Raw genomic sequence first — 18,851 nt, forward strand, 5'->3', positions numbered from 1 at the left:
ATGTTGATTAAGACTTGCGAAAGTCATAGTTCAAATCTCACCGAAATTTCCAGACCAAAAAAATCTCACCGAAATCGAAGAGACAAGGATGTGGGTTTAGGGTGAGGGGTGGGGTAGTGATAAGATAGTCAAATGGAATTAACCCTACGATCACGGTGATCACCCCACACAAGAAAAGCCACACTAGTCGGCTAAGTGCCCAAGCATTGTCTTTAGAAACGTACAAGTTTGAGCCCACTTACCAAACTCACGCTTTGGGCACAAAGTCGTCTAGAAGAAGGCAACATATATAGTCTTTGGTTATGGCGTGTGGTGTCTCAACTCTTGTTTGTGAGTGTGGACTGTGATCTCTATGTATATTCTTTGCCAAGACGCTAGATCCATCTAGAGTGCTTGAATTGAGATTCATGGTTGATTTCAGATTTGAATCTAATATCTAGATTTGAGAGTCGGATATTTAGTTATTATTATTATTATTATTATATATTTTTTAAAGGGATTTAGAACCCAGCCTAATTGGGAGGCTCAGTTCCACGCTCGGTTCCATTTATTAAATTAATAGTAGAATTTTGCATCGGGGGGAGGACATAAAACTTGAACCTTGAGCTACAGTAGAACAGTGAATTTATGTTTTCAAGTTTCGACAATTTTGGTGGGCTTTGAATAATAAGTCTCGGGACTGCAACTCAATAAGTGTATAGGTACTTGTGTAGAGTGTGTTATATAAAGAGTACCGAGACTGCTTAATCATCAATGACACTGTTAATATTTCTTTAGGTTTGACAATAAATTTAGTCAATTTCCTCGTAATCTTACATTTTAAATGAAATGTTTGCATATTTCCTAGAAAAAAGAAAAAAAAAAAAAAAAAAAAGCCTAAACCCCTTAACTTTGCAACTTACCATAATTTCATTTTTATCTATATTTAGAAACTCTCAGTCTCTCACAATTAGCTTTCCTTAATTGGAATTTGGAAGGAACAATTCGGCGCCGAGTTTAATTACTAGAATTTGGGAATCTTAACAGAATTACAGAAGTAACCAATGGGGAGACGAAAGTTGTTCTTGTTTAAACTTAGGCACCAGTCACCACCGACTAGATTTTTTAGTGGGTGATATGATGATATGACAAAAGAGAAGGCACACAAACAGTTAGTGCTACCCCCCTTTTCCTTTTCAGCTCATCTCTTCCGTCACTCCTTCAATCTCTGACCTCCGTGTCTGTACTATGCTTCTATCAGTGGAAACTATGCTTCACTTTTGCTCCATTATTAAATTCTTCTTGTCTTTCTCTCAGTGCTGGATTTATAAGCGAATGAAGAAGCAACCACTACTCTTGTCTTGCTGGGTTTTCTGGTCATGGCCTTCTCTACTACTTGCCTCTTCCTCTCTCCAATCTCAGCTCTCAAGGTATGCTCTTTTTTCCTCCAAGATTTTCAAGCTTCATTTTTTTACTTCCAAGTAGTTCAATTATGGAAAGTAAGTAGAACAAAGCAAGTGTTAAATTCATTTGGGGATCTTTGTTTTTTCAGTTCAGGTCATTAAAATATTTTCTTCTGTGATCTTATACTTTGTAGGTTGTAATTTTGTTTGTAATCTGGGGTTTTAGATGTGTTTCTGATCCACTTTGAAATGGGTAGATAGATAGCATAGTATTGAAATTAGTTATGTTTGCTCCAAGACACAAGATTTCTACTAAGGTGGGTGCTTTCCCAGTATGGCTACAGAGATTCACAGCTTGGGTGCACCAGAATTGGTTTTCTTGGCCATTGAGTTTTTGTACTTGTTCTTTCTTCTGCCTGCTATTTGATTTCCAAAATTGAAACTTTTAACTGAAATCAGTCTAATATTTTGAGTTGATGACTTTTAGAGTAATTGAATTGGTTCATTGCATATCACTTGTACTTTTGTTATAAAACCTTATCCACGATAAAAGGGTCTAGTCAGCCATTATCATCTACATTATGGAAAGTGGAATTTGACTAATTCTTATGCGAAACAGTAATGGAGAGATTCAAAAATAATGAAATTTCCATCAGGGTCCTATCGTAAGTGTAGATGGGTATTCTTTATTGCATTGTTTTCAAAAGCCTCAAGTTTTCCAATATGCTATTATGCTTCACTGCCTCTTACTGCCATTTAAAGCATGCAACTATTTTCATAACTCCCCATAAGTTTTCCGTGCTGGACACAGCTTCTCTTACAATTAAAGTTCTGTTTCGTATAGATTGTCTATGCTAAGAAGACTATAAGGCGTTGGAAGAATGATGGAAGGGAACAAAAGTTCAGTTTTTCACTTCGAAGTAAAAATACTGCACTTTTAGGTCAACAGATTGTGACGGCAGGAGCTCATCTACACAAGGACTGGAGTTTTGTTGGTGGTTCAAGAGTTACTGTAACACCAAAACTTGAGATAGCCAGTCTGCATCCAAAAAGCCCCGGAGTATATGCATCATGTGATCTTTTCTTCTACTTTTATCTCTATTTCATCATTCATTATTGTTTATACCATTAGTATCATTGTCTGGCCGCCAATTTAAGTCTTGATATATTGCGAAGTTCAAAAGTTAGTATAACTGTATATGAGGGAACATGAATATCTTATGCATAGAAGATTTCAGGTGCCAGAAGGTTTTAAGAGAAAAATTGCTAGCATGTTTTGGTGGAGTGACATTTATATAAATGCATATATGCGAAACAATTTACATGTATTATATGGCGAGTGAAAGCTGTAACTAGCTTTGACAACTTTGATTAGTACTGTTTAGGAGAATATGTATTTATGATTGCATATATATTGAATTCAATTGAGTCACAATTACAACAACGTTGCAAGAAACTGATGTCTATAAAAGTCTCATATTTTCTGACTATTCCTTGGCATGAAATACAGACTCCAGGAAACTAGAATACCTGTACAAGCACCAAGGAGGATCTTCTCTAATTTTAACTATGATCTATTGTCAGATGTGATAATATCGTTCATGGTTTTCGGATGAGTAAAAGACTTTAAGTTTCACAATAATTTTCGGGTTTTTTTTGTTATTATTTTTTGCTTACATCAATTCCTACCTGACTTCTGAGGTATTAGCCTTGAGAACTTAAACATTAAGCACAGGTTATTAGCTTACAAAATAAAATATAAAAAAAATAAAAAATAAAAAAAACGCCTTCATTGTTCTTTAGTCATTGTATATTTGGTGCCATGTTGCATGAGACTGGAACAACAGTTCTGCACCAACATTTAATAGAAGAAACAGAGACCCCTGTTTTTTCAATTTTTTATTTTATTTCTCTTTCGGTATCTAATTAGCTACTCCTGAACTTGAATTTCTGTAAAACAGTTGTGAATTACTCATGTCATATGATGCATAGATGTTTAACATGTTAAGCTAGAAATCTTCTTACTTTTGTCTGACCATGAATGATTTTTGCCATTACTTCTAATAATAGTAAGGCTGGTATTTCCTTTTCAGGGTTGGCAAGTTCTCAAATAGCTAGCACTGCTTTTACTTTGGGAACAGCAGCAGTACTCCCATTTTATGGCCTCATGGTTCTAGCACCTAAAGCTGAACTAGTATGTTTCACTGTATTACCAAGTCCTATGATTCTCCTTCAATGTTGCAAGTTAATTTCATCATGCAGATATCGATTATAGACTGTTGTAAATGATTGCTGCTGTTTAACCATTGCGTTAGTTATAAAATTTGTTTGCCTACTTTTTCCAAATTTCTTCTATTCTTTCATTGAGTCATTGCTGTGTGGTTCCTGTTTCCCATATTAGGTTCTTCTAGCTTGTATGAATGCAGATTGACCATAAAAAGAGTTTGTTTGAATGCCATAATGTTCTCAATTTGGGTCCTGTCTTCAGGTCGTATGCACTTAATTATTTCAAGTCACGTAAATTGCAGGCAAAAGCATCTATTGAAAGCAGTATACCGTATATAGTGCTTGGACTTCTCTATGCTTATCTACTATACCTCTCTTGGACTCCAGAAACAATTCGATTGATTTTTGCAAGTCAATACTGGCTGCCTGAGGTGTGTATTAGCTTATACATGTTAAGCAATTGTTTCTGAGAAAATGAAAAGTAACTACATATAAATCCTCTTTTCTGCCTTTATACTAAATGCAGCTGCCTGGGATTGCAAAGATGTTCTCGAATGAGATGACATTAGCTTCTGCGTGGATTCACTTGTTGGTTGTTGATCTCTTTGCAGCAAGGTATATAACTCTCTCCATCTCACACGGTTGAATGTCTGTGAATTTATTATTAGTTTCTAACTCTTAACACTCTTCTTTCATTCTATACAGGCAGGTTTATCACGATGGACTGGAAAACCAAATCGAGACGCGACATTCAATTTCCCTTTGTCTGTTTTTCTGCCCCATTGGAATTCTTACTCATGTCATTACCAAAGCACTGACTAAAAGTGCTGGAAAGTCCAGCACACACAAAATCCATTGATGACAATTACACTCTGCTGAAACAATTTAAGGATTTCTTGCAAGTTGAAAAGAAGACCTTGATTTGAATGAAGATGCTTATTTTTTAAAGCTAATTACAAACTATAGGTTCTTGTAAGCTAATTACAAACTCCCATTTTCTCAATCAAAATTTGACTGTTCTGGAGGTAGGTGATGATCCTGATGGTTTCCCATGACATATGATCGCATGGAGGACAGCAGTCCTTCACAAACTTCCTCTATGGCGGGCATCTACCTCCATTCCATAATTGCAAAGCTCAGTCCTTTTTTCACGTAATTTGTTTAGCAATAAGATTAATTAGTCATGTTCATCAAGACCTTTCATTTCATGTAAAGAGATATTAATTTCTTCCAATATCTAACATATGTCAAAGGATAGCAAATTGATTCCTTTTTGGTCACTTAAATGTTTTATGAGATTCAAGATAGAAATGGTAGAATTTCCGTGTGTGTGTGTCTATATATATATATAGATCCTGTCCAGAGCGAGGCTTCGCTTTGAAATTTCAGAGCGAGGTTAGGGTTTAGGGTCACTTTTCGGTCTCATATCAACATCTTAACCGTTCAGTTTCTAGGTACTAATGTATAGATCATCTCTGCAAAATTTCAGCCAAATTGATGGTCGTTAAGGCATTGATAACTGCCTTAAAGCTAATACGGTTCAAGTTGGACATATTCAGTTCGTCCATTGGTTGAAGCGAGTTAGATACCTTAAAGACTTCAATTTACACAAACGGACCGAATTTGTCTAACCGGAACCGTTCGTATTTAGAATGGTAAATTGCAGTTTTGGATGCCTTAACGATCACCAAATTGGCTGAAATTTTGCAGAGGTGATCTATATATTAGGACCTAAAAACTAAACGGTTAAGGTGTAAAAATGTGGCCAGAAAGTGGTCGAAAACAGGAAATTCGTACCGAAATTTTGGTACGGACATCCGCACCTGAGAAAAATCCTATATATATATATACACATTCCAGTTACAGTGCGGACGGTACGGATTTCCAATTTTCCCCCACTTTCCGATCACATTTTCACATCTTAACCGTTCAGTTTTTAGGTCCTAATGTATAGATCACCTCTGCAAAATTTCAGCCAATTTGGTGATTGTTAAGGCATCCAAAACTTCAATTTACACGAACGGACCGAATTTGTCTAACCGGAACCGTTCGTATTTATAATGGTAAATTGCAGTTTTGGATGCCTTAACGATCACCAAATTGGATGAAATTTTGCAGAGGTGATCTATACATTAAGACCTAAAAACTAAACAGTTAAGATGTAAAAATGTGGCCGGAAAGTGGTCGAAAACAGAAATCCGTACTAAAATTTCGATACGGACGTCCGCACTTGAGAAAAATCCTATATATATATACATATATATATATATACATATATATATATATACATATATATATATATATATATATATATATTAGAATCACATAACACGTTTGACCGCACCATACTTCATTTTCATGATCCTTTATCCTTTGGCACTTGCGCTGTGCATGGGTTAATTGATCACAATTTATGCGGTGCGATGGATCATAACTAGTTATCACTACACCAAAAAATGAAACAGACGACGGGTTAAATTCGTTGTCTGATTTGGAGGATCACCGTTGTGTATCGGAGCGTTGTGTGTTTAAAATTTGCACAACGGTGCTGCACCGTTGTATGATATACAAACAGTCGACATATTTTTGTTATCACCGTTGTGTCTTCTCTTGGCATCTCTCGGCAGATGCCAGGCACAACTGCTGCACAGCATGGCAGGCGCATCATTCATACAACAGATCTTGTTTTCAAGCTGTTGTTGGAAAGCCTAGTCAGACAACGTATTCTTTAATTTCACCATCGTCTGATATACCATCACACTTCAGTTGTATTGTTTATTTGTTGTGTGAATTGGTTTTGGACAACATTAGTTCAGTTTTAATCGTTGTGTGATTCTAAAATGAGAAGACATAATTTTTTTAAAACCATTGTGTGATATGTAAAGAATGCATCGAGTGAATGGCCAGTTTTGTGTATTCAGACAACGTTGGATTGCCACACTATAAAACTGTTGTACGATCAATTTCATTTGCTATATTTTGTGCATAGCTCCATTTTACCTAATGAACAGTGATCAATTGAAAAGAAAACACACTACAAATCATCAAATGGATCCACCAAGATGCATTCATGTTAGTCAGTGTTCCACAAAATCATGAAACCTAATAAGCCAAAGTGGCACATGATCACTAAACAACCCAAAAATATAATGATCGACCTAGTACTTTGATAATGAATTGGTACATAATACTTGAGAGAAATTAGGACTTCTGGCTTCACATTGGGTAAAATGGTTAGAAGAGGTGGTGGGATGTGGGATTAAATCTGGCTCTCCACTTGCCTTCCCAGCACCAATTGTGCATCATCCTTTATTTGAACGATATGATCTGCAAAGAAAGCAACACACAAGTCAGTATCAAACTATCAACTAGAGAAGGAAGAGTGCATCATCTAGAGAGAGAGAGAAAGAGAGATTTTCTCTATCTATAGAGAAGGAAAAGTGCATCATCTAAATAGCATGAGAGAGAGAGAGAGAGAGCTTAGCTTACATTAGATTTAGGGTCAAGTGAAGTTGGTTTATAACACATGTATAAGGTACAAAAATTTGGGCCTCATGAAAAGATGTAATGTAAATTTTGAGTAGAAGCAAGAAATGTGAACTTGTAAAGAGTAAAAATATAATGAATAGATAAATTCAAAAATAGAATAGTAATAGAGCATTTGCCTTTAGTATCAAAAGTATGAAGAGTTTGTGATAAACATAAATATTTGAAAGCAGAGAACTGACCAAGGCAAGTGCATGAGGTCGTAACTCCCTGTAGAGGCTGCTTACTTCTTTCCTAATGGCAGCAACATTATCTATTGATAAGTACCCGTAGCGGAGGAATGCCACAACCTCTTCCAAGCAACTCAATGCATACAAGGTCCTCAACGTAGCTAAGACATTCTGTAGTAGAAACAAACAACGATCAGTTATTGGATTTATTTTACGTTCTCACTACAATGTTAAGTACACATAGTTTATGGTGCAATGGTAGTTACACACATTACAATATGTAAAATAAGCTTCATTACAGATAGTTTCTATTTTGGGAAAAAGCAACTCAAAACCTTCTCTATAATGTCAAGTGTTCTGAAAAATTGATGATTCAGGGGGTAGTGACACATTGCAATTAATCCATAACAGACTTGCTTCCTTTCTTCTTTTTTCTTATCGCCAAAAGCCAGCAAATTTTCAGTATCCTAGCATGAAACGTGAAGCATGAAATTGACTCAAAAACACAAGAAGACCTGAGAACGCATTCTTATTTCCCATATATTCATGAACCCTACTCCTTTAGTCATATATGACGAACTATATAGCACCAAATGTACTACAGAACCTGTTTAAGATATTCGAATCTCATCAACTGAGTGTCCTATCCATACAAGTGGCAGAGACAGATTTTCACAAGGTCAGTAACAGTTACTCTTAGCTTTAGTGAACCAACAGGTACAGTTGCCTCTACATCGATGAAGGTTTGCAATATTGATCGATCTGAGAAAGCTCTTCCCAAATCCTCTGCAGGCTGATAACTCTGGAACTGGAAAGAGTAATGAAATGAATTAGAGAGAGAGAGCAGTTGTACTGAAAAGAAGACAATACTCACCAGAAGGACTGAGTACTCTTTGCTTTCTCCCTGTTTTTGTCGTTGGGACACTTCCATAGCAAAGCGATTCAGTAGATCCCGCTCTCTTAAGCAAAATGCATCCATCTAATTTAGACAACAGTGAGAATTTTAACATGACTAATCTATAGCGATGCATCCAATATATTGTGAACACAAATCACAAGTTCTGAAAAACTATATCACCTGAAATTCGAGACTTTGGAGAGCAGAACTTGTAAGGTTAGATGGAATGACGGGGCAAGGTTTATTCATATGTTCTGATCCCAAAGCTTTAAATGGTTTGCTTCTCTTCTTAGCCGTTATAAACTCTGCAAGAAGTGCCTTGCTGACCTGTGTTAAAACCCAAAATATTCCACTGCTTTAGAATTAACTCTGATGTCAGAGCAAAATGTATTATTTATTAGTAATTCTGATGAATAGCTAATTAAATAGTACTTCTACAAAAGCATAGTTTCACCATTTATGGCTCTGCCCATGATTTGATAAACATATTCTTCCTTAGTAATAACACATGACCCTAAGCAATTTCAATATATACCTATAATATGTAGTACAAAGCCAACAGCTTATATATGTTATTCCAAGGGGTTCAAATAATCTGAGTGAGTATGAAGTATGCAATCAATTTCAAACATAACAAACTTGTAATTGGGAGGACAAAAAGTAATGTATTTGCAAGAAGGCCATTCCTATTATTCTGATAGTTATGTGTCATAAGGCTATATCCACTAAACCATTTGAGCACACACCACATCTCAAAATACAATGTTTGTGTTTTTTTTTTTCCATTAAAAAACTTTCTTCAGTTGCCGACAATAATGGGATAGGGACCGAAAAAAGAGAGCCAAATAACATTCTTTTAAGGCTGTGTTGGTTCTCAATTAAATCAATGATCATGTATATTATATAGAACAAAAGAAAGAAAAAAATATACTCATCCACATAAAGAAGCATTGAGGTTAGCAATTCTTAACAATTTTCTGTGTTCCAAAATTGCACATGACAGCTACATGTACATTTGGTAAGTTGAAAAATGAGCTGTAATTTCAGGCCTTTCTAAGTTGAAAAACTAAAGCAAACAGTATTTTTTCTTGTGAAATTAATATGACTACATAAGTTTAGAATTACAGTAACATGTTCTAGAATTATGGCAGCAGAAGCACTAGAACTTTAAGCTGCAAAGTGAATTCCAACATCTATTTCTGCAATTCAGACCAGGCATCCAATAGTTTGATGGTCATGGAGCCTTTGGTCTAATGCAATACAATATTGAACATAATGCTACTTCACAAAATTAGAGAGCTACATAAATATTCAAGCTCAAAGAAAAATTATCAGAAAATACCATAGTAGGAGTTGAATGAAGATATTCCTTATCTTCGTCCTGGATTCTCTTCAGATCTTCATAAGCCTCAGCTTCTTTAAGTCCACCTCGTTTGAGCTATAATACCTCGAAAACCTTGACATCATTTTGCAATTATGATTTGAACTGTCACCCAATTTTCTCCTCAGCGCCATAGCTTATTGTTATGCCTAAAGTGAATCAAATCCAAAAAATCAAGCAACAAGCTTAAAACAGCAGTACATAAAGCAACCACATTTCTTGAAAAAGTAACAAGCTTTAATCGATTCATAACACTACTTCCACTTGACATCTAATACAATTCACCATGACCCAACTCCATAAAGAATAAATCTTTTACAAAATGCACAGAACCCTTTAAATTATGAAGCGGCAAAAGACAAGGGGAAATCCCAATGCTGAACTTTGTGTAAAAACAGAGATTATAGGCTGATAACTCATATCAATAAAATCAAATCAGGAAGTAAACATATATATATATATATATATATGTGCAATCAATCAGTGATAACCAAAATAATCAAATCTCAAAAGAAAGAAATAACAAGGAGAAAGAAAACACCTGAATAGCGAAAGCACTCTGTGTATAACAGTCGGAAGAGCAAAAACTGAGGGGAAGAGATGAAGCTCGGTGGAGCTCATGAACGGCTCGTCAGCCTTGTCCGGGTCGCCATTGGCTTCACGAAGCACCTTCTATTCCTCAATGCTATGTACTCGTTTAGAATCTCAGACTAACTTAGCAAGCTCTTTGACACCTAAAAAATTAAAACCCTAAATTAGAAAAATGTTAGAAGATTTTAGTCCAAATTGAAGGAGAAAAAGAAGTGGGTACCTCTTGAATCGGAGACTTGGAGAAGAGTGAGGAGGCTTTAGTTCTGAAAACAAAGCGGGCTTCTGTGTAGCTATTACCGAAGAGATACTGGTCGACGAGGAAGGCGATCTGGACGGGGGTGACGGTGCCCTTGCCCAGATTCTCCAATTCCTTGGCTTTAGATTGCTTCGCCATTATTCTCCAATTGATGATTAGGGATCTGAGGGATGGGTTTTAGTGCAGAGAGGGTGAAATCCACTGGGAACTCAAGTGAGGAGCTGGGCGCTTCGATTGGATGAGGGATTTGCTTTTGAATCAGACGCGAAGGTTGGCTATGGATGAAGAGGAAGGTAGTTGTATTTCGGGGAGAGAAGAAGACTAATGAAGAAACTGTGTTTTCATGCTGTTTTGTCCAAGTGTTGGAAATAAATGATGTAGGAGACAAAAGACAAAAGTTGTTAGCCCCAGCTTAATTAAGTTGTCAAACATCGGGCAGTTGGCTCTTTGTATTTTGTATTGTGAATCACACAACACATAAATGAAGTTATGTTGTCTGATTCTGCACATTTTAAGTTTCAGCTGAGGCAGCAATAAGGGGAAATTCCCGCCATGTGCAATCAAAGTTTCAGTTTTAGGGGAGGAATGAGTGGCATTTGGAGGCATATAATATATCTTCCTTGATCATACAACACAAAAATAAAAACTGTTGTATGACATTTTGCAAGCTACACTCATACAACAGATATAACTATTCTGTTGTACAATGTAGTATAAATTTGGGGCCAAATTTGAGTCAAGGTAGGAGGGAAATCTGCCGCTCATTTTTTTTTCATTCACACAACGAATCATTCTTGTAAGTGTTGTACAATTACCTTCTTGCTAAAAACTTTTGAATTTTAACAGTCTTATATGACACAAGTTTTTTAAACGTGTTGTATGCTTCACTTTCTCTCATCACACAACAAATTTTTTTTTTTTTCGTTGTGCAAAAAGTGTTGTGTGTTTAAGTTATTAGTGTAGTGTATCCTTTATTTATTCTACATTCAATGCATAGTTCCTTTTTTTTAATTGTTGGATCAAATCAATATATTCAAGTCGTCTTAGTATATACGTCATGAACTAGTACAAGAAGTAAGGGATGACGGTTCATACTGATATCATTGTTGGATACACACATAGACAACAACTATTAGGAAAAACCATTGTCTCAAATGCCACAGTACAACGGTTCGAGTTATATGTGTCGTGTAAAAACACACTTGCACTAAATTTTTAAGTCATCACACCATCTCTATGGTAGAATAACTGGCGTGTGTGTATAATTTGCACAACGTCTTAAAAATAAAAACTGACTTCTGAACAATAAAGAGACAATGCTGGGTCATAAAAACTGTGGTATGAATAAAAGTCACACCACGACAATTTGCTATTAACAGGTTGTCAATAGATCTGTCGATCCCATCAGACGACGGATTTAGCTGCACACCGTCGACCCAATGATTTGTATACGACGGTTGAAAAACGTCGTCTGATAGTGTTTCATCAGACGACGCCTCGATAGACTACGGAAATTGACAACGTGAGATGACAGTTTTAAACCATCGTAGTGCGAGATCCCCATAGAGATACATAGTGACCACATTCGTAAGCTGCATGATCAGTTATTTGGAAACTACCAAATTGACAGGGTAGTGGAGTGCAATGACATCCATTACGAGAGAATATATCTCATCATAGTCGATTTCAGGGCGTTTTGTGAGAAACCTTGCGCCATAAGACGAGATTACCATATCTTTTTCTCATCACGCTTTCTAACGAAGACCCATTAGTAAATAGGTTTTATGTTAGAAGGTGTTGGCATCACTAGCTCAAAAACTTTCCTCTTCGTTAGAGAATTCAACTTAACTTGGGTCGCATCTTTCCATTTAGGCCAAATTTCTCTACGTTGGCATTCATTCATCAACGGAGTATGGTTCGATATCATCGGACTCAACAAACTCATGCACAACGAAATGCACAACTACATCATCAGTTGTGATGGAGTTTCTATCCCACATCTCATGTACACTAGTGTAATTTTTATAGAGCTCTATATTCTCAGGAATAGATTCTGACGTTGAGGCGTCCCCCAACGATAACCATAATTTGGAAGATACTCATGAGTCGGATTTTGAGCATCGATGATCAAAGGATTGGAATGTGCCAAAGTATCATTCGAACCCACGGGCCTCCCACGCATCCTAGCTGGGGCCATGGCCTATAACGCCAGAGTGCCACTCTCTTTGGCTTTGGCGTTGGCGTTGGCGCCATGCCTACCTCCATGTAGAGTGGCGCTACGTCCTCTCGTAGGGACTTCCTTCCTTGCAGGGATATTTGCAGCTGATGTGTGATCTTGTCACTTTAACAGGGATCGAGATGAGATATAGTGGGGACAGACCACTACAATTCATGTCGTTCCTACTTAACATTCGTGTTCTTATCTCCCCCTAACGACGGGAAGACTGTCTCATCAAAGTGACAATCGGCAAGACATGCATTAAAGAGATCGCCTAGCAAAGGCATTAAGTAGCGGACGATTGTTGGAATCTCAAATCCAACGTAGTTGCCCATTCGTCTGTAAGGACCCATCATAGAGCGCTATGGCAGCACAATTGGCACATAAATGGCACACTCAAATATGCGTAAGTACGATACTTGTACCTAGTCACTAGCTATAATGCAAAAGTAGATTGAGTGGCGGTGAGTCGTAGACGAATTAGCATAGCTACATATAATATTGCATCACCCCAAGCGGATATAAGGAGATTGGTGCATATTACCAATGTCCTGACTACCATCGTAGTCGTTTCCGTGGGACCATTTGGGTGTGTTCATGGGAATATGATGCCCAACATCAGTCCCAATGCAATAACCATCGAAAGTCTTCAATGTAAACTCTTTAGCATTGTCAAGTCCAATTGACTGAATAGGATGATCCGGGGAGTGAGCCCGTTGTCATATGATATGTGCTAGGAGTGTAGTATATGTGGAATTTACAGGTGGATAATGGCACAACACGTGACCAGCGTGTTTGCGTGTCAACCAATATTATGAAATATTTAAGCGTCCGTAAGTTGGTTGAATCAGTTCACAGAATCCCCATGGATTATATGTGAGAATCGAATGAGTATGTTCATTTCCTTTGCATAGGACGGTTCTTAGTCCTAATTTCCCTAAGGAACGGGCTTTGTAAAACAAGCGAGAGGCTTTAGAAGCAACCAATAAGGATTTTGGTTGGGCCTGAGCGTCTGAAACGCTATTTGAAGCAAAGTTGGTGATTGCAGCATCACCTAGGGCGCTATCACCATGATGGACGCCATCCATAGCATCATGAATAGGGACTGTGCCAGCCCTTCGTTGGTGGTGGATGGCGGCAGCGCCAGAGGCAGTTGCGACGGTCACACTTAGTTCAAGAATCAACTTTTGATTCATGCTTCGTTTTGCTTGAAAGAATGGATGTCCGTGAGAAGTCTTTAGTAGATGGATCATCATATCAGGACCAGCATGACCTATCCTATCATGACAAAGCCAATATGTGTCTAAATACAAGAGATCTTCTCTCATGACTTTATTGGATTTAATAGCTCGAATAGTGACATAGAGTCCACTAGAGAGACACATAAACTTCTCTAAGATGCGCCTTTGTTCTCAATCATTAGAGGTATTGCAAATGAACTTATTTCAGTTCTCTACATGCGTTTTCGCATGGAATCCGTTGGCTATTCATAGGGGCGATTTGCCCTAGGAGCGTAGAGAGTTTCTGTGACAATAATCAAGGTGCCATTTTTGGCTGGGGAACTTGGGCTATTCCATGTCCTTGAATTAATACTGATGGCCCATCCATCGTAGTCACAAAAGTAATATGCTCAGAATCAAAATTGAGTCATAATGAGAAGAACTTGAAATTTTATTCATAAGCCAACAGAATACATCATTGTCTCTTAACCATACGGAGAATTTAATCCAAATGCAAGCTATTGCAAAACAAAGGTAGTCATTTAACTTCTTTCGGTAACTCCAAAATAAATATGACCAGGTGAGTAGAGAGATGTCGGTGGAGCAAAGCTCGGTTAAATACCACTTATCTCAAAACCTTCTTAGAGATCATACTTATTTTGGATGAGCCTATGTGAAGAAAAACTAAACCAATGGCATTTACTACAAAGTATATGGCAATTGCCTATTACATCTCTTGGAAAAATAAAGACTTAAACAGAATTGGCGATCTATTGATCCTAGCCAGATTTGTAGTCTTCAACCTTTCACTCTAGATCATCTTCTTGATCTTCTTGTTCCACATAGTGAGCTTCTCTTGCTTCACAATATGCTTTGTAGGCGGTGACAATTTCTTCACAAGCTCTACAAATGTGTGCCCAATGACCGGATACTCCACATCGAGAACATACATCTCTTCGCTCAGACTCCATTGATTGAGGGGCTTTGAAAGCGTCATTTTGATGGCTCCTAGTGTTGGTGGCGCCACCAACAAGGCCAGAGGCATTGCCTCCCTCTCTTTTTCCACGTTGACCTCTTCGGTTCCATGTTCGCCTATTTTGGCAGTTACCTTCCCAAGTAGAGCGATTATATGGACCAGAATGTCCAGAAGTATCCCTAAGATTAGGGTTTCGCTCTTGGCGCCTTCTCTTAGGGGTGCGACTATAATTGGATTCCGGAATAAGCTCTGTTTCTACGGATCTCGAATTATAGTTCTTCACAAGGATGTTGTCATGATTTTCAGTGACATTCATAGCTCCAATAAGCTCATGAAAGCTTGTGATCTATCCTGCAGTAACATCGATTCGATAGTTCTTAGCAACCATCAATGCAGAGAAGGGGAAGGTAGAGAGAGTCTACTCAATCAACATCGCATTTGTGATCTCTTTACCACAGAATTCCATTAAGGATTTAATGCGAGGTGTTTCCGAGTTGTAGTCAAGAACTAACTTAAAATCATAGAAGCGGAGGCTATGCCGTCTCACTTCTAGGTCAGGAAGCAGGGAGTCACGGACGTTGCCAAATCTTTCTTCGAGTGAGACCCACAGCCTTCTGGGGTCTTCTTCATTCATACACTCGTACTAGAGTGAATCATCCATATGACGAGTCATTAGGATGATGGCTTTTGCCTTATTTTCCTTTAAGGCTGCTCTATTTGCTTCCAAAGCTTGAGCTTGCTCAACAGTTAGCACGTCCTAGCTAGGCTTGAGAATCGTATCCAGGATTAGATCAGCCTTGAGATGCTGGCGGACATCACGAACCCACCTGTGATATCTAGAGCCAGTTGTTCCCAATGGAGCAAAGTCTAATTTGTTCAGGTTTACTCATCATGAAAGAGAACAAGAAAAAAGGTTAGTTTCGGAGCAGAAAAAGCTACCACGAAAACATATAAAATTTCTGAGCGTAATTGCTTGCCAAGAAATTCAATTCCAAGAGGTATTGGATTAGATTGAAACAAGGACGTAAGTGGTCGATCATAAATTCTCTACAAACTCTAAGTTTGGAGATCTCAACAAGCTCCAATCTTGGAGTGAGCACGAACCCCCACAGTTCGGCTTAATTAGGTCTCCCCTATGATGAAGAAAGGGAGGTAGAAGAAGGGAGTTTGCAAGTCCCCAAGAAAAAGAAGAGAAAATGAATAAAAACTCAAAAACGGGAACTTTTAGTAAAAATTACCTCGAAATAGGTCGCATGAAAATGGCTGAAAAAGTCACCGAAAATCTGGCCGGAAAAGTCGCCGGAAAGTTGACTGTGCTAAAGTGGCAATGGTGCTGACATGGGAGTTGCATTGGCACCGTTGCTAACATGGCAGAGATGCTGACGTGGCGGATCTGATGTCAGTGGGCCTGTGGCAGTGGGCTTTGACTCCTTCTGGGTCGTTGACCTTTGGGCTTTGACTCTTTTTTTTTCTTTTTCTTCTTCTACCGATTTAAGATGTAGTAGCAGTCAGGTGGTCGGTTCACCTACTTTTAGGCCTGTTCAGGGGAAAAATTTTCCGGTTCCTGAATTCTGGGATCGAGGGGCTGTATGTGTAAAATGTTGGTAGCAATTAGAGGTCTGAAAGGTGGTGAAACGGTGGAATATTTGCTGCAGGTGGTTTGGAGCTTCCGGTGGCCGGTTCGATTGGTTTCCAGCCGATTCTTGAGGTGGCACTGCCGGTTCTGGACTCCTGGGATGGAGGGCTTCAAGATGTGCGGCGGGGGCCGAATAGGTTTCAAGGTTTTGTATTCGGATTTAGGGTTTTGGCTATTAGGTTTTAGGGTTAGGGCGTCATGCTGATAACGTGTTTTAGAGAAATGGGAATTGAGAGAAAATTGCTGTGTATTCTCATTAATAATAGAGGTCTCTTTATATAGAGTATTACAATGCATAGAATCTTAATCGTACAAAGGTAATCATACATTGAATGAATATCTCTAAGATTCTTTGAGATTATCTCTAGTTAATAATCCTATTACAACTAGGTCAAGTAACCTAGAGTTTGGGCCAGACACAATTTAGATTTACTTAAACAGAAACATATTTGTAAACTGAAAAAGAGAAGGACAATTCTTAGTTTCACCTTAGGGTGAATGAGCATATTCACCCCATTATCGATAAACATATTTTTACTTAATAAATTTATACTTCAATTGTCCATATCTTAAATTAGCCTTTAAAGATTATCTCTGTAAAAAAATCAATCAAATAGGAAATCGTTTAATTATTCAATTAAATCAAACAAATGGATGTCGTTATAACAACACTTACTACTATTATGATAAACCGTCTATGTATTTCATAAAAATGAATAACTAAAAGGTCTTCAATTTGATTGGTTTTATACAGAGATAATATTTGTATTACGTTATATAACATGAATGGTTGGATTAGAAAATTAGAAAATTATTATGCGTTAATCGCAATAAAGAGTGAATATGCTCATTCACCTGAAAGGTGAATCTAAGAATTGACCGATGAGGTGATTAATCCCAAACATCACAACTAGCATGTTTTGGAGAATTGATTTCTAACAACCAAATCGCAATTGAAAAGAGATCGAGATTCATTAATGTCTTTTAATAGGCCCGTTACAAGGGTCAAGGACTCCAGGGAAAGCCTTTTAACTGCAAACCCACGGCTCGTTGCATTTTTATGAGAGCTTGGCCATTTATACGATCGAGTTTGGCTGTTTGTTTTAAGTTCGAATATGGAAGTTTAACGATTTGAGTTGGTTAATATATATCCGCAGTCTTATTTGCGAAAATTCTTCCACCCACCCAGGTGGGTGGTCACCCCATGTGCTGTCAAGAGATCTGGCGCTCCTTACGCGACTAGTCAATGTACGCCATTAGATCAGTCGTTAGTTAATGGACGGAGATACGATCACGGTTTCAAAGAGTGTTGGCCAAAAAACTCTTCAATCAATGAAGTAAAAAATGAATGGATGGGTAAATGAACCACACAATTAAATCGTCTCTGTTTCTTCTTCCTTGCTTTTCATCTTCTTCGTATTTTGGGTGAATCCAAGAGTAAGCAGCGAGAGCTTCGGAAAAACCCAAAAGAGAGCCGCCTGCAAGGTGAGGTGTCTGAGGCCAACCAATGCGGTGATCCTCCTCCACAGCCGCTACGCCGGCCGCAAGGCCTTCATCGTCGAGGTCGTCGACTACATTGCCTCATCGCCGGAATCAAGAAGTAGCCGAACAAGAAACAGATCGTGTTTGATTTAGAATATATGGGTTTAGGAACTGTATTTCGATCGTGTTAATTGATGAGGAAGTCGGCATATAATCACCGTTGCCGCCTGCAAACCTACCCAAAAATTTCTTGCGTAGCCAAGCAATTTAGCGTTTCAAACTTTCAATCATCAATTGGATTAGATTCAACTGTTTCGAATTTGTCTGCACCTAATTAGATGAGATTGACCTGGAAGTTATAGTTTTTCAACCTCCTTTTTCAGTCATAATCCCAAGGTCTTTTGTTGTTGTTTGATTACTTAACACTGGACAATGGTCTTCTGTTTGATGTGAATTTGTATGGCGTGGAAAAATGGAAATCCAGTCATAATTGCTAGGTGCTCTAGAATTTCAATCTCTTTTTCTTTGGTATTAAGCCTTCTCCAAAACCAGATTCAGCTCGAATGACAACGATTTTTGGTTTTGATTTTGAGGGAGAAAATAAGAAAAGTTTTATTTGGGTCTGAGAATGAGGAGCTCCAGAGACAAAGCAAGAGGAAATAAATGTTGAGGGAAATAAATAACTGATGTTTCAATTCATTTCGATTGCTGTATCTATGAAAAGTAAGGAAATACAAGAAAGCGTGGCCGTTACCGGAGCACAAGAGCACCGCCAATGGTGACCGAGTCGCCGGAAAATTGAATGAGGGAGATACAGTCGGGTCATAGTCGTTGCTCCGTGGGTCAAGAGAACGGGTCGGGAGACTTCT

The 18,851-nt window shown here is 38.0% G+C and overlaps 1 protein-coding gene and 1 long non-coding RNA gene across 5 annotated transcripts; one reads left to right on the forward strand and one right to left on the reverse strand.

Moving 5' to 3' along the window:
• The first annotated feature begins 1,049 nt into the window (after window positions 1-1,049).
• Window positions 1,050-4,735, forward strand: LOC112179365 (protein ABA DEFICIENT 4, chloroplastic). Of its 2 annotated transcripts, XM_024317764.2 has the most exons (7): window positions 1,050-1,150; window positions 1,297-1,409; window positions 2,227-2,458; window positions 3,476-3,576; window positions 3,911-4,039; window positions 4,135-4,223; window positions 4,314-4,735. In XM_024317764.2, the coding sequence occupies exons 2-7, from the start codon at window positions 1,359-1,361 to the stop codon at window positions 4,465-4,467; spliced, it is 756 nt and encodes a 251-aa protein (XP_024173532.1). In that variant the 5' UTR covers window positions 1,050-1,150; window positions 1,297-1,358; the 3' UTR covers window positions 4,468-4,735. The 2 variants fall into 2 exon arrangements, with proteins under 2 accessions (XP_024173532.1, XP_024173533.1); XM_024317765.2 differs by lacking the exon at window positions 1,050-1,150 and having other exon boundaries at window positions 1,178-1,409; window positions 2,227-2,455.
• A 1,914-nt stretch (window positions 4,736-6,649) lies between these two features.
• Window positions 6,650-10,840, reverse strand: LOC112175405. 3 transcript variants are annotated; one of them, XR_005802695.1, is made up of 8 exons: window positions 10,415-10,839; window positions 10,145-10,337; window positions 9,565-9,752; window positions 8,403-8,549; window positions 8,199-8,303; window positions 7,660-8,132; window positions 7,337-7,495; window positions 6,650-6,935 (listed from the first exon to the last, which is right to left on the reverse strand). It is a non-coding gene; the product is annotated as an uncharacterized LOC112175405 (long non-coding RNA). The 3 variants fall into 3 exon arrangements; XR_005802696.1 differs by having other exon boundaries at window positions 7,932-8,132; window positions 10,415-10,838; XR_005802694.1 differs by having other exon boundaries at window positions 7,337-8,132; window positions 10,415-10,840.
• Window positions 10,841-18,851: the final 8,011 nt, after the last annotated feature.

The sequence above is a fragment of the Rosa chinensis genome, chromosome 7, assembly GCF_002994745.2.
Source record: "Rosa chinensis cultivar Old Blush chromosome 7, RchiOBHm-V2, whole genome shotgun sequence".
Lineage (NCBI taxonomy): Eukaryota > Viridiplantae > Streptophyta > Magnoliopsida > Rosales > Rosaceae > Rosa > Rosa chinensis.

What these genes read in the sequence shown, in the direction of transcription:
- LOC112179365 (XM_024317764.2), top strand. Translation starts at nt 1,359, where the DNA reads ATGGCCTTCTCTACTACTTGCCTCTTCCTCTCTCCAATCTCAGCTCTC. An exon ending in TAGCACCTAAAGCTGAACTA is followed by an intron (nt 3,577 to 3,910) that starts GTATGTTTCACT and finishes CGTAAATTGCAG; the next exon opens with GCAAAAGCATCTATTGAAAG. An exon ending in GTCAATACTGGCTGCCTGAG is followed by an intron (nt 4,040 to 4,134) that starts GTGTGTATTAGC and finishes TACTAAATGCAG; the next exon opens with CTGCCTGGGATTGCAAAGAT.